At 42.5% G+C, this 14,408-nt stretch overlaps 1 protein-coding gene across 1 annotated transcript in view; it reads left to right on the top strand.

Moving 5' to 3' along the window:
* LOC104539897 (WD repeat- and FYVE domain-containing protein 4-like) overlaps positions 1-14,408 on the top strand; it is a 37,804-nt gene that overhangs the window by 17,479 nt on the left and 5,917 nt on the right. Inside the window, exons 7-10 of the mRNA XM_010183565.1 lie at positions 2,586-2,663; positions 3,625-3,828; positions 4,643-4,694; positions 6,103-6,269. Coding sequence (XP_010181867.1) covers positions 2,586-2,663; positions 3,625-3,828; positions 4,643-4,694; positions 6,103-6,269 — 501 coding nt within the window. The remainder of the gene's footprint in view (positions 1-2,585; positions 2,664-3,624; positions 3,829-4,642; positions 4,695-6,102; positions 6,270-14,408) is intronic.

Genomic DNA, 14,408 nt, shown 5'->3' on the forward strand with positions numbered 1-14,408 from the left:
GTGCAAAACAGGAGCTTCCTGCAGGGAAACACCAATAAATGTGACTTCACAGCAAGGGTACAGACCTGGCTGGCAGCCAGCAGTAATCGGCACACCATGTAGACCTTGTGTGTTAACTTAATTATAGCACAGTGCAAGCAGCAGCTCGACGGTTTGCAGTGGGGAATCACTGCCAGCATGGCACACAGTCCATGCATTTAAAAGTTACCCATCTGATCCATAGCTTTAGGTAGTGAAAGGCTGGGACTTTCACAGCGAGTTTAGCCTCGTGCTGTGACTCACAGCAATCTCACCTTTGTCAGGGAAGTTCTGGTAGGGATGAGAGCCTTTGAATGACACTGTAACCTCTCCTGTATAATCTCTGAACACCTTCTGCCTTCTCTACCGCCTCTAATCCTTCGGAATTTATCAAAGGAACAGATACTTCTGCTACTCTCTGTAATGTAGTAATGCAGTTAATGGTCAGCCACTCTGATTCTTTTTTTGTGGGTTTTTGTTTGTTTGTTTTTAATTTTTATTTCCATTTTATGGCTTTGTTATACCCTGTGTAAATTCCTGGAAAAGGCAAGCAATCTCATTTTTACTTTCAAATCATGTTCAAGTAAGCCTTCATCCTTCCTGCATATTTGACTGGCACAGGCAATAGTTATTTATGGCTTATTTGGGAACTTGTCTCTGTTGGGATTCTGTTTCTTCTGTCCCATTGACTTCAGAAAAAAAAAGTGGCTCTTTCAGAGAGCTTTTGGTTTGAAAATTTTAAAGCAAGTATGCCCAGAAGGTCAGACGTAGCATCATGTAGTTGTGATAGGATAGCTAGAATCTTTTTTCCAGGAAATACATGGTCAAACAGGAGAATTATTACCTGTCACTGTTAGTAAGAAGGCTGTGCTCCTGAACTTCTCCCAGTATCTACTTGTCAGCAATCACAAGAAGAGATGCTAAGCAAGGAGAGAAATAGATGGAGCAGCTATCCTTGTGCTTGCATAGAAAAGTCTGAGTTACAAGACTGTAGAACAGTCCCATGAGTGTTAACAGCCTGTTAAAGCAGAGCCCTGTGCTGGTTTTCCAGTTGCCTTCACGCAATAAGATAAAACAAGCCAGTAGCTTACTCAGCAGATCAGTGCTTCAGCTATACACACAACCTTTCTGTATGCTTGATCTCTCTGATCAGGTAAAAGAATGTCATGAGAACAAATACTTTACTTCAAGTCTTTTTGGGATCCAGAATTTCACAGATGGCTAGGAGAAAAGCGGGAACAAACCTAGTATTTTCAAAGCTGGAATCTTTTATTTGATTAAAGTTTAACAGGTGAATTTGAGGAGTTAGTATGACAGTGAATATCCTAGGTTGTATTTTGTTGTAATTTGCATGATGTTAGTTTGGCACCTGATGGATTCTACTGAGTTTAATAACCTTTCTGCTGATCTTTTCAAAAGGGAGGCTCAGATGGAAAGTGCTGTTTGAAATGTTCTCGTTCGTGTTCTGTGTAGGTCTTGACTATGTGAACCTTGTGACTCCAAAACCTGTGGGTTTTGGTGGACTAGGTAAGAAGGAATGAAATCCATTTCTTTTCCCTACTCCTTGAGTTTAAGGATCCCATCACACTGGACCACCGTTCATTATCTTAGCCTGTGTAACTCTGAGGTTAGTATTACAGTCTCTGGTGGGTGGAGAGATAGTGGTTTAGGGCAATTGAATGTGTTGCTGTGTGTCACATAAAAATTGTTTGTAGAGCGGAGAATGCAACTCCTAATCTCTTGACAGCGGTTCATAAAGTCTTGTACTTGCATAGAGACCCTTGGCTTGAGCAGTTTGCTCCAATAAAACAGCAGATGTATCACTGTTAATGCAGGTTCATTATTCCATTAGTCTAGTGCATTCTGGAAGGAAAGGAAAGGTGGCCAGGAAGCTGCTTTGGAAAACCTGTATTTCCAGAAACATCTGAGTAGCACTGGAGTTTAGGGCACATCTGTGTCATGTAGTGGCATGGAGTCAGTTTTTATGGGTGTTATCTTGCACTAGCACATCTCTACAAGTTTCCAGTTCTAGAGCTCGCTCAGGTGTCTCCGCATCACAATCCCACTGAATAGTGTATTTGTACTCCAAGTCACTTGTTGCCAGAGGACTTGGGCTCCTAATCTCAAAACTGTTTTTGGAAACAGTTGGTTTCCTGTCTGCAAAAAGGGGATGTGGACCATTTCCTTGTTTGCACTTTCTGTTTATGCAGCAAAGAGCAGTGTATCATTACAGATCCTTACCTCAGCCGGGGTCTCCACAGAAGATAATTGTCTTTTACGCTACTTGCAGTACTAACTAATTCAGCTCCAGGAAGAGGAGCCTTAAATTTTATTTGCTGCTTTCTTACTCCTTCTGAGTAGTTCCACTAATGACCCTTGTTAAAATCATGAATACATTTATCTTCCTGGTGTAAGTGTGCAACTTGCTGTCAGATGATTGCCTCATCACTGTACTGTCTGGAGAGCCATCAAACTTGCAGACACAGGCCATATTCCCTAATTATTCATGTAAAAGAGCAACTAATTCTGCAGCACACTGGTGTAATGTGTTCTGGTGTTTCTTCTAGGGATTTGTGTCATGTATGGAAAGGTACCGAAGAATTGGGCAGGAGCTGTACGCCTCTTTGTACAAGAACCACGTACAGGTAAAACACTGGAATACTGTGCGACAGCTTTCTGTTGTTGAATGGATGTTCTTGGACTACCCTGAGAAATCAGCCATTTCAGAAGTGAGATAAGGAGTATACCCAAAGAAATGCTAAGACTTGATGAGTCAGTTCTCTGTTCCTGACATCGCCACTCAGGTGTGGTGTAGCATCACTCAGCAATCGGATTCCTTGCTTTTTCCTCAGGAGCCTTTTTTTTTGTTTGTTTCCTTTTCTTTTTTCATTTCCTTCCCCCTCCCCTCTTCCCCTTTCCCTTCCCCTTTCCATTTCTTTGCTTTTTAAATTAATTATTCCACTCTCACAATGGCAGCAATTAAAGTGAGGACTTTGACTTTTTTTAAGACATCTCAAGCTCATAGCCAGTAACATCTTACAGGTCTGTTTCGGCTTCAGGACAATCTTGAAGACCTTCACTCTCTTTGAAATTCTCACCTCTCCTCTCCTTTAAATTGATATTTTAGTGCCCCTCAACCCCCTGCACACACCTCCTAAGTAGAAAAAAATAACTTTATGCCATGCTTGGAGGGAGCGCAGTACACTTCTGACTCAGACTTTGAGACTGTGTTTTTAGAAAGCATGGTTGTTGACATTTGACACGAACATTTGCCATAAAAAAGAGAGTGAAGAAAACATCTGTGATGCTGTTCTCCTGCCTCATTGCTTTTGAGATGGATATCTAATAAAAGCAGCCATTTTCGAGGAGGTTAAAGTTTGTGACATCCTTATATGTGTCACTATATCTTAGTTTGACGAGTAGCATCTCCCACAGCACACTTGCAATGGTCAGTCAGACTGGTGTTAGCTGTGCCTGCAGCACTCCCTTTGCAGTGGTCCCATCCAGTATGTTGGGTAGATCCCTCTGAATCACTGGGGTGGTGCCACTGCTGGATAGGAGGATGGAAGGGTGCAAAAGGTGCCACAAAGTGGTTTTGTCCCACAGATGCTGCAGTGTGGTTACAGCAAAGCAGCCAGAGACTGGATGATACTTGAGGACCAGCTTTTCTACAGAAGGGGCCCGTGGGGAGATGCATCACAATCCTTACAGCCACGATGGATTCTTGATTGTTATGAAGGCCCTTCACGGATGAGGAGGAGGATTCAACATGCAGATACCCGAGTGACAATGATGCAAATGAAGAGTGAGGTAGAAAGCTTTTGCAGGAGGTGCACAACTTCTGTAACAGTTGCTGGTGACTTTATGCTCACCTCTTTCCTCTGGTTCTCATCTCCTGACTCATCAATATGCTGTGTCATGCATAGAGAACCCACTGAATGGGTCTGGTTTTGAGAGGGGCTGCAATGTGTTTAGCAGCAACAGAATGAGTTTCCCTCTTTTTCTGGTATAAGATCGCCCCAGACAGATAAGAATATAACCCAACCATACTTTTCTGGTTTGTAGTATCTCATGGGTATAGCACTTCCCAATATATGCAACAGAGTCCAGTTAGAAGACTACACTATTTTATTCTTCTTATGCATATTGGGGTTGCTAGAACTAGTAGATGGTCAAAAGGGAAATTAGAGTGGTTTGAACTAAGCACTGAACTGTGTATGTGGGCTATTTACTACTGTCTCTATAGTGTCTATGTGCCAAATCCTATCAACCAGAAGCTGAAGCACTTCAGTGAATTAGGACGTTTCCATCTTGAGGAAATTACCAGCTTTTATGTGAAGCTTGGATTCTGGCAGTTTTCTGTAGACTGGGTGTTATGTTTTTTATCTTATAACTGGCCTCATGCAGGGTCTTCTTTGGAAAGACAGTAGTCCTTTGTCTTAGCTGTTGACATTTGTTCTTAGGTTTAATTTTTCCTTTGAGTCCTCTCTAATTAGTTTATTTGAATTTCCAAGGCATTTACTTGCAACATAGTTCTAAAACTGTGTTTTCCTCTGCATCAAGGTCCTGAGTTATGTTTAACTGTCTGCTTATTCCGCTCTAGTCATACCTAGTCTCTTTTCAGGTTCTCCTGGCAAACAGAAATGAAACAATCCCTGCTGCTGAAGTGGATCCAGGTAATCTTTTAGGACTAAATTACATCATCAAGAGGGTGGACACAAGCAGTCAAAGAGAACTGGAGTTAGTGTATGGAGTTCCAGGTCAAAATTCAGCTAGTGAAAAGAACTTATAGTCAGTGCTCTCGGCTAAAAGGTGACTGTAACATCAGGGAAAAGCCTGATGCAATTGTTATAGGTGGTATATAAACTGTCTTCAGAATTTGTTGCTCTCTGTTGCCACCAGAAAGGTCTTTAAAAAGCTATCTTGAAATGAAAGCTTTGGGCATTCTTGAACACCTGGCAAGCTCCCACCTGCTTAAACTCAGAAAAAACAGTGCAGACTTTCCCCCTGCTTTTAGTGAACGCTCCAGTTCTACCTCTGAAACAGTACTTAAAACCAAGTGGTAGACAGTTCAGAGAAGTGGTAAAAGGAATTGTAACTTTATAAGAATCTGGACAAAAATAAATGGTGAGTGGAAGGAAATCATCAAGAATATTAACACGTCTAATTGTTTTTCAGCATTTAAAATAGAACCAGAGTTTTCAAAATATTATCATTATGTCAACATTTTTCATTTTCCAAGGCCAAGCTGTCTGCTGCATAAGACATTAAAAGAAGAAAGGGAGGAAAGGGAGAGAGGGAAATATGGTACAAAAGTCAATAGTTTTTCAGAGGGGTAGGGAGGGGGAAATTGAGAAAGAACTGAAGTTTGGAAATGTCAGCCAAGTCTAAGGCTGTGGATTTCAGCTGCCTGTATGGCTGCTCTGAGTCAAGCTTCTAATGTATGCTGTTGGAAACAGGCAGTATTGTTGTATATTTTTTAGTGTGATAGGGCCTAGCAAACAAGTAAGAGTGGAGCTCATTGTTTTAGACTCCAGACAAGATTGAAGTACTACATAATTTCTGCATGAAAGTGGTTACAGTCTACATCCATGAGAAGGTTAATCTTGTCTTCCCTAACTGTGTGTGCTGCATGAATTTGCAAAACTTGGGACACAGCTTGGGCAAGATATGAATGGATAGTCCCTCCTTGGATTCTTTTAAGATCCTGCTCAGTGCATGTCCCCAAAAGACTACCATTTTTAGTTTCTCCTAATTTCATGTGAGTATGTGAACAGATTCTTCTATGAAAAATTATTTGATTATCAGATGACCAGCCCAACACAGTGCAGAAAGGAAAATAAACACATTTGTTCAGTATCTTTGAATCTTCAGTCATTATAGGAATTTAGTTTCAGTTATGACTGTGTTGTAGTTACCTGTTTTTCGTTCCCTGAACTAAGCATTCTTCTTTAGCAGTCACAGATTTTTGCTCGTCTTGCCTGTTTCCCAAGGTAGAACAGATTGGGTGAAAGTCTAAATTGCAAATGCTTTTGGTGTCATCCAGCTGCCACTAAAACTGCAATCTCTTTTATACTAATATAGGAGAGCTGACATTAAATGGAGCAGAAAGGGAGATGGATACGAAAGGATCAGATTGTAACCAGCTAACGTTCTTCCCTGCTCTACATGAAAGTTTCCATTCAGAAGACTTCTTGGAACTGTGTGTGGAGAGGCAAATTATATTGCAGGAGTTTGCAGAGAGTGAAAAGGTAGGAAAGACGACCTAGAAAATTTTCTCTGGGGAGATGGCATTTTAGAGGGTGAATTAGATGTGGATGCCTATCTTTTTCTTTCAGTTTGGGATTCAGGTGGATTCAGGCTACAGTAAACATCATCACTATCTGTTTCTGTAGAGTAATTACAATTTTCCAGCCTCTGTATGACCTCCTATATAGACTTATTCTTGAAGAGCATTTATTACTAACTCTTTGAACTAACAGGGAAAAAAAAATGGGCATGTGACTAAGGTATCCTCATACCTGTGAGACAATATTGTCTGAATTTGCCTAAAACATAGACTCTGAGAAGTTCTGTCCTGCCTTTTCACCTTTACTCATACTCAAAGCAGTGTCTGGATCAATTTTTTTTTATTACCTCTGGAAGAGTGTGCCAATTTTGTTTGGGTTACTAGTGTTGTTTAAATCTCTTCCTGCTGATTTTCTTCTCTGCCTCCCCATGAGTACTGGACAGATTATTCCATCTAAGGCCACAGAGACTTTCCCTGCTTCCAGTTTGATGCTTCCGTCATGTGTTATCTAGTCAAAACAGTGCTGTTCCTTTTCTGTTCTTGTGCTGGACTGGGTGCTCTTCTCCCAGGTTTCTTCCCAGCATACAGAAGAGACAGGTTCAGGAGCACTGGGGGAGGTCATGAGCTGTGGAGTACATAAGAGTGGCTCTGTTATGGGGATTGTAGCTGTGGTCTGATGTTCTCAATTTAATCTCTTTGCTCAAAAGCCAGCAACCTGCTGCCTTCAGCATGGTCCCCATAATGGTAACTCCAAACCAAATTCTTAATGTTGGATATGCACTGCGCATATTCTGCAGGATTGAGAGATTTTGTCATGAGGAATAGACCCAGCCTCATTCTCTGATCTTTTGCAGTGTACCTGTTTCTTCCAGTGGCATCATTCCCTCTGTTGGCCCAAAAGTTAGCATCCCATAGTGGAAGGCAAAGGTCAGACTTGGAGTATTTAAACTCAGCCATCGCAGTGCTGTGCTAGTTGTACATAGATATAGAAACAATTATTTAATTTTTATGTCTCAATACCTTTGCTGCGGATCACATTCATGGTGTCTAAGATGATGGCTTTCTCATACTATTAGAGCTGCTGGTATTAGACTGTCTAATTCATTTCCCCGCCCCTCCTCCTTTCTCTCCCATACACACCTCTCCCCAGCAGAAGGAGACTAGCATGAAAATGTGAGGCATGTTTTCTGTGTGCTGATCTCATTTTGAGCCTTCGGGCTATCTGTCTCTTCTCCATGTAACTCTGCAGGAAGCCGTCAGAAACACCAGGCATGTTTTTTTTCCAGCAGCAGTCACCGTGTTGCAGAGCTGACAGAAGTATTAAAAAAAGCAGTAGGGGGTGACATTAGCTGTCCTGTGCTCACTTAGTGCGCTGTGGTCCTGCCTTGTAAATGGCTGCCTCGTGAGCTGTTTGCACTTTAAGCAGGCAACTGGAACCATCTTACCTACTGCACTGCACAGAAAAGTCATTGGGATGCTTGGCAGACAGTAGATTGATTTCTGAAACACAGGGACAACCATTCACTAGAAAGTGGTCATTGCTTTATAATGTCACCCAGGGCTATTTTATTTTATTAGCCTTAAACAGACACCTTTGTATGTATTCAGATACGTGTGATGGCTTTTTACAGATCAAATGCTATTGACGTTGTTGGTTCAGTCTTTTCTCAGCAAGCTAAATCAGGAGAATATGGGTGCAGGTGGGATATCATCATGCTATTATAATCTAGTTTTTTGTTTTATCTTGCTTGTAAAATAGACTAGAAAACATTTCTAAGCATTGCTGTGAAATTAATTTTAAGTATTAAACAAGATGTGTTTATCACTTATGCTGTGAGAGAAAGGGGCTCTGAAGGAGAAACAGTCATACTGTGTGTTTACACAACGCCCAGACCATGCAAAGTGCAGCCTTTAGATATGTCCTTGTTTTGTTTTGTTTTGTTTTTAATGTGCTAAACTACCCACAGAGGAACACATTTCTCAGATTTAAGAGTCAAACACACTGAATTTAGGAAAAGCCAGAGATCAAATCAATGACAGTTCCATGCAATTATAGCCTTTAATGACATAATCACTTGCTGATTTTGCCAGAAGACTATCCCTTCTGCTTTACCAGTACATAGGGTGGAAGGTAAGTATATCCAAATCCATAACTTCAAAGTAATATTTAGTCATATTGACCATAAGTCTGACTCTCTCATCCAGGATCCTTGTAATACTTGTACCTTCTGCATTCTGCAGCTAGCAGGGAAGCTGTCGCTTCCAGTCATCTTCCTTACATAGTGTTACTTTATCACTAGAATATGTCCATCCTGAGCAAGCTCTATGAAAAAAAGTAGTGTTTAATCCTGTAGTTACACGGTAATATAATGCAATATACAGAGGGGCTGAAATCAGGCTGACTTTCGGGGATATGACTTTTTGTGTGACATCCCCAAAGCTTGAAACTGAAAGCCTCGATCAAACCTCCCAAGAATAGCAGGCCAGTGGCAGAACTGCCGAAAGTTGTGGGTATCACATTGACATCTGCTGGAGAAAGCACCTTTAAGACCTTTCAGGCCTTTATAATGGCCTCTGCTGAGGTGGCAGCTGGAGGGCATAGTAGGATATAGGCCTGTACTCTAGAGGGAGGAGGTTGATGAAGAATCACAAATCTCCTCCACCATGTTTCCTGCCTCACCACAACCTCCTTTCAGGTAGTTGTAGGGAGCAATAAGGTCTCCCCTCAGCCTCCTGTTTTACAGGTTAAACTACCCTTGTCCCCGTAGCTGCTCCTCATAATACTTGTGCTCTAGATCCTTCACCAGCTTCATTAACCGTCTGTGGATATGCTCCAGCACCTCAATGACTTTCTTGTAGTGAGGGGCCCAAAACTGAACACGATATTTGAGATGCAACCTCGCCAGTGCTGAGTATAGGGAGACAATATCTCCCCTAGGCCTGCTGGCCACGCTATTTTTTTGAGATGTTGTTGCTTCGCTTCCTCCCTTACAGATGGCCTCAGCAGGGGCCACTTGTGAAAGCTGGGCAAAAGGACTGCTCTTGATGTGCTTGGGAAAAATGTGACTTTGAGTTCAAAGCGGGGAACTGAGTCACCTCATTGCTGAATGTTTGGAACTGGTGCTGTAATTCCAGTAGTATAAAGTAGTATCTATGTGTATATGCCCAAAGCACAAGATGGTTTTTTCCTGCACGTGTAAGTCAATGTGTATAATTCACTAGAGAAATGTATCAGACTGCAGATGCAGATTTACAGGTGTTGCTGTCCTCTCAGAAGTTACTGGTTAGACATTTTACTGAGGCTCCATTGAGGTTACACTACGTACAGGTGAAGATTGTTTTGCATGTATCTTCAGTATTCTGAGACTGTACACACCACGGGCATGGAAGGAGAGGTTACACGCAATGACGTTACACAACATGTGCTGCTGCAGAATTGTGCAAGAGAAATGCAAATACGAACCTGTCCTGACCTAATCTATCAACTTGCCTACCAAATGCCAGAGCCAATCCTTTAAATAACCCTGGCTTTCCAGCGGAGACAGGGAGATTGGATTCCTATACCTGCAATCTGAGCCCCCGACTGTGAGATTGCCTCCCTCATCTTTACAATCCTAAAGCAGTCCTGCTGGGTTGTTAATGTGCAGTCAGCATGTACTAGACAAAGAAAGTATTGGAAGGCTTGGGGAATGATTTTCGTGTAGAAATTCTGAATTTAGGAGAAAAGTAAACCTCTGTTCCAGCAAGTCGTTCAAGGCAGTAAGAAATCCAAGCAGCTGGGGTAATGAATCGGAAGTTAACAAGAGGGCACAGCCTAGCAGAAACCTGGGCACAACGCCTTTCCTTGAAGGAGGGGCTGGAGAGAGCACAGGAGATGCCAAGGACAATAATAGAATGGACTAGAATAAGTCGGTTAGCGGGAGTGTGATCTATAGTTGGGAGAAAGGACTTGATTACAGAATAGGTTGAGTTGAAAGAGGGAACAGCTGTGAGATTCAACATCTAGAACCAGCAGAACGGTGCAGCTCCACTTGGTGGACCCAATGGGTTTAGGGGCCTTGTACTCACAGCTGTGCAAGACACCAAGGCAGCCTGTTTTCATGGGAGTACTGCTACACTTCATCCCAGTGCAAGGATGGCAGCAGTGAAGAACTTTACCTGTGCTGATGTGCAGAAGAAACAGGGACTATCTAGTGTGATCAAAGCAGAGGATTAGGAAATCAGGTCTTTGGCTCAAGCCATTCCCTTTTCTGTGCCTCAGTTTCTCCTCTTCCCTCCCTGCTACAGGAGCAGAGATTGCAATGGCTACCTCACTGCAGGAAGGAGTGCTGAAACTCTTTCTTTGATCAGATGAGAACACCTGAAGAAGGACAAGATGTTGCAGATGATTACTCCTCTGCCTTGCCCTACTTAGGCTTCTGCTGCTGTAGAGGGGCTGCTGGGAGCTCCTTCCCCAGCCCGTGCTCCTCCACCCCTACCCCAGCTCAGTGAACACTTATGCTGCTAGGTGCAAAGGACAGGATCTGACTCATGCTGTAAGTGTCACAAAAAAACCCCAGAGCAGCTTTAGTCCAATCTCTGCTGTTCTGGATGTGCTCCTTCACCATGCTACTTGTGCTCCATGGATACCTCCCTTCATATCTGCTTCTGGGTAGGGTTTTTTTGGTGTTTGCCTTGATGAAAAATGTCTTTCAATTGTAAGGCTGTAGCTGCTCCCTCTGTCTCTGCAGAGCTCCTGACAAACCCCAGGGTCCTGACTAGCACCTCAAACAAGCGCATCTGATCCCCTAACAGTTGCTATCTGTAGAATGATGCAGCAGGGAAAGAAGCAGGCAGACTTTTTGTGATTACTCCTGAGAGAGTCATGGGAGCAGTGGGAAAGGCATGAACTTGAATGAACTGACCTATGGGGAAATTTAAGGGCTCATGTTAGTTTTTGGCAGCATTTTCTGTTTGAGAGGAGCCTGGAGTGAGACAGAGACATCTGAGTGTGCAAGAGGTATGAGCACAATCCTATTAGAACTGGCTCCCAGATGCTATCATCACCTAAGGGATGCCAGCTTCTCAGCCTGGTGATTGACCAGGACAGATGGCAGCTTTCATCACAGAAAACAAGGACAAAGAGCAGTCTCAGTGCCTGTGACCATGCGCAAGACAAGAACCTCCTTCTGCCACCGCCGTTCTCCGAAATCTCTGGTATTCTTTCCTTGCAGCATTTTGGAAGTCGTTAAAACCTGAGAAGTGCACACTGAAGAAACACCTCCCACCTGGGGTTTTTGCTTGAAGGTTTCTGGTGAAGTAAGGGAGGGAGGGTGAGTGGAGGCTACCTGCAACAAAGGAATGCGTCCTGGGTCTTCCAAAGCAAAGTGGTGACTGCAAAGCTTGCCTTCTAGTGATTGCAATGGTTTCACTTAAGTCTGAGCAGAAGACATTTGATCCAATGTTTGTAACAGTTCAGATGTGACTAAACTTGAGCCTAGAGCCCCTACCACTAAAGATTAGGTCAAGTAGATTTAGTTTCCTTTGGTCATTGAGCGGCTGGAGAGAATGAAGCAACCTGTCATGTATTCTTAAGTTGTGATTAATGAGACGCGTGTGTAACTCTTTCAAAGTAAGATGAGACTTCGACAACAAGCAAACTGACAATCATTGCAGGAAAGGTCTTGTGAGTGGCACAAAGAGGTGGACCTGTATTGCTTTCACTTACCACGATATTACATCTCTGTTTTCCTAGCTGAAATTGTGAAAGCACTGTGTTTGATTTAATGTACACCTAGTCACTTTAAACTCTGTGGCCCTAAGTAGCATTGACCCTGCTTTACTGATAGCTGATGAACACAACAAAAAGGTCAGGAAGAGTATATAACTACAGGTTTAATCTCTGATTCCTGGCTACAGTGCTACCTGAATGCATTGCTGCTTTTTAGTTTGTGTCATGCAAAATTTCTGTACCTCTTGCTGAGCAAGTTATTAGAGACGGCTGTGAGTATTTATAGGGAAACACATGGAAATGAGGAAGAAGAGGCTTCAAGAAGTCCCTAAGCCACTGGTTGCTGAGAAATTACATGAAGATTAAGACTCACTCTGTACCTAGCATGTTTGTTATACACTTTCCTTAAGCTTCTGCTAGTAAGACACAGGGTAGTTGTTTGATGGACCTCCGAACTGACTTGGAGTAGCCATTTTTTTGTCCTTATTCTGTAAAAATGCCATGCTCAGGAGATTGTGTAGCATTGGTGAGTGTTCCAGTGACATGGTTTTGTGATTTTAATTTCCTTGCACTGTATTTTTCCCTGGAGGGGCAATGCTAACACTAAATAGATGGCTAACCTCCTGCAGTGGTTTTGAAAACTGTGTAAAGACTGTTTGCATCCTTAGGCAAGGAATTCCTTTGGAAATCTGGCTCTTGAAGTCCAGAGTAGATATGTTTTAATGGCTATTTGCTTGAATGCAACTGGAACATTTACAAACAGCTCTCCTGAAAAAAAAGCAAGAAAAAGAAAAAACCTTATGTCATTAGCTTCAATTCCCTTGTACATATGAATGAACAGAGCAATCAGGAGATGCAGGGCTTTGGGCAATACCTTAGAAGGTAATTATTCAATTATTTTTTGTCATGTTTCCTTCCTTGATTAATGATTCTAGTGTATGGTGAACTGGATCCTGTTCTGTTTTGACAGAGAAAGAAAGTGTTTAATCTATGGTAATTTCAGGCTAGGTGGTGTTTCAACACAAGAGTGTCCTGGTGGGGGTTCTCCAGTACACCTCTTTGTCAGATCTTTATTGCTCACTGAAATAAAATGAGCCTCATTCTCCAAATGACAAAAAAGTGACTCAGCCCAAGGGCTCAAGTATTTCTAACAGTGCGGATGTGTTTAATTCTGTTGGGGGTGTGTCATGGTTTAACCTGAAAGGCAGCTAAACACCATGCAGCTGCTTGCTCACACCCTGCCTCCCCAGTGGGGCGAGGGAGAGAGTGGGAGGAAAAAGGTTGAAACACTTGAAAGTTGAGATAGAAAGAGTTTAATTATTAAAATAAACAATAATAATAATAATAACAAAATGTTGTTGTTGTTGTTGTAATAAGGACAACAACGATAATAAGACACATACAGTTATACCCAGGTCATATAGTAGTGGCATGCTGTGTACTTCCAGCACTGAACGTTAGGTAAAAAAGGGAACACTCTGAGCACGACAGCTCCAGTGAAAATGTAACAGGCACGAGTGAGACAAGGAAAGAGAGACCTCTCCTCAGCAAACTCCCCAGTTTATAGTGAGCATGGCATTTATGGTATGAAATACTTCTGTTGGCCAGCTTGGGTCAGCTGCCCTGGCGTTTGCTCCTCTTAGCTTCTGCACCTGGCTAACTCAAAACTGCTGAGGACCTTGATCACTACAGCAACCTGCATACCAGTGCTGGACAAAAACTTAAACAAATTTTCTTATCTACTTTATTCCCACTAAATCGAGTGCTACAGTCTTTTTAAAAATGCAGCTTTCCTGAATAGAAAACTGATTCTATGATTCTGTCCCACCAAACCCAGGACAGGGTGATAACATAAAACTGAAGAAATGGCTTTGGCACTGGTGGCTGTTACTGGTTGGATCGTACAAAAGAATGTACTGGGGCTTAGAATTTAAGGTTTGAGAGCATGGTACGTGCTCTTTCCCCTTTCAAGGCCTGCTAACGTGCCCCAGTCCTGCCTTAGATGGAGTAACAGAGTGACCGTTTGTGCCAGACTGTGGTAGTGATTGTAAGCAGGTCTCAATCCATGTGTCTCCCAAAATCACACACGTGATGTCTGGCATATGGGCTGGGTTTTCTGAGGTGTGTTCCTTAGAAGTCTGGATTTCAACTTTCTGTCCATTTAGCTATTTTACACAGCTGCCTGACGTTTCAATATTCAGTTACCTTCCTTTTGGGAAGAAGCAGTCTTTCTGCTATTTAATTACTTCAGGAAACCCTGTGGTTCAGTAATGTGAGCAGAGTTGCCCAGCATTCTCAGTGCAAGCATACTTTCCTCTAACCACGTTATGGGACATACCTACACAAGCACTCCTATGTATGATTGGCGTATCCCCACAGAGACAGGCATTC

The sequence above is a fragment of the Mesitornis unicolor genome, unplaced genomic scaffold (assembly GCF_000695765.1).
Source record: "Mesitornis unicolor isolate BGI_N332 unplaced genomic scaffold, ASM69576v1 scaffold2694, whole genome shotgun sequence".
Classification (NCBI taxonomy): domain Eukaryota; kingdom Metazoa; phylum Chordata; class Aves; order Mesitornithiformes; family Mesitornithidae; genus Mesitornis; species Mesitornis unicolor.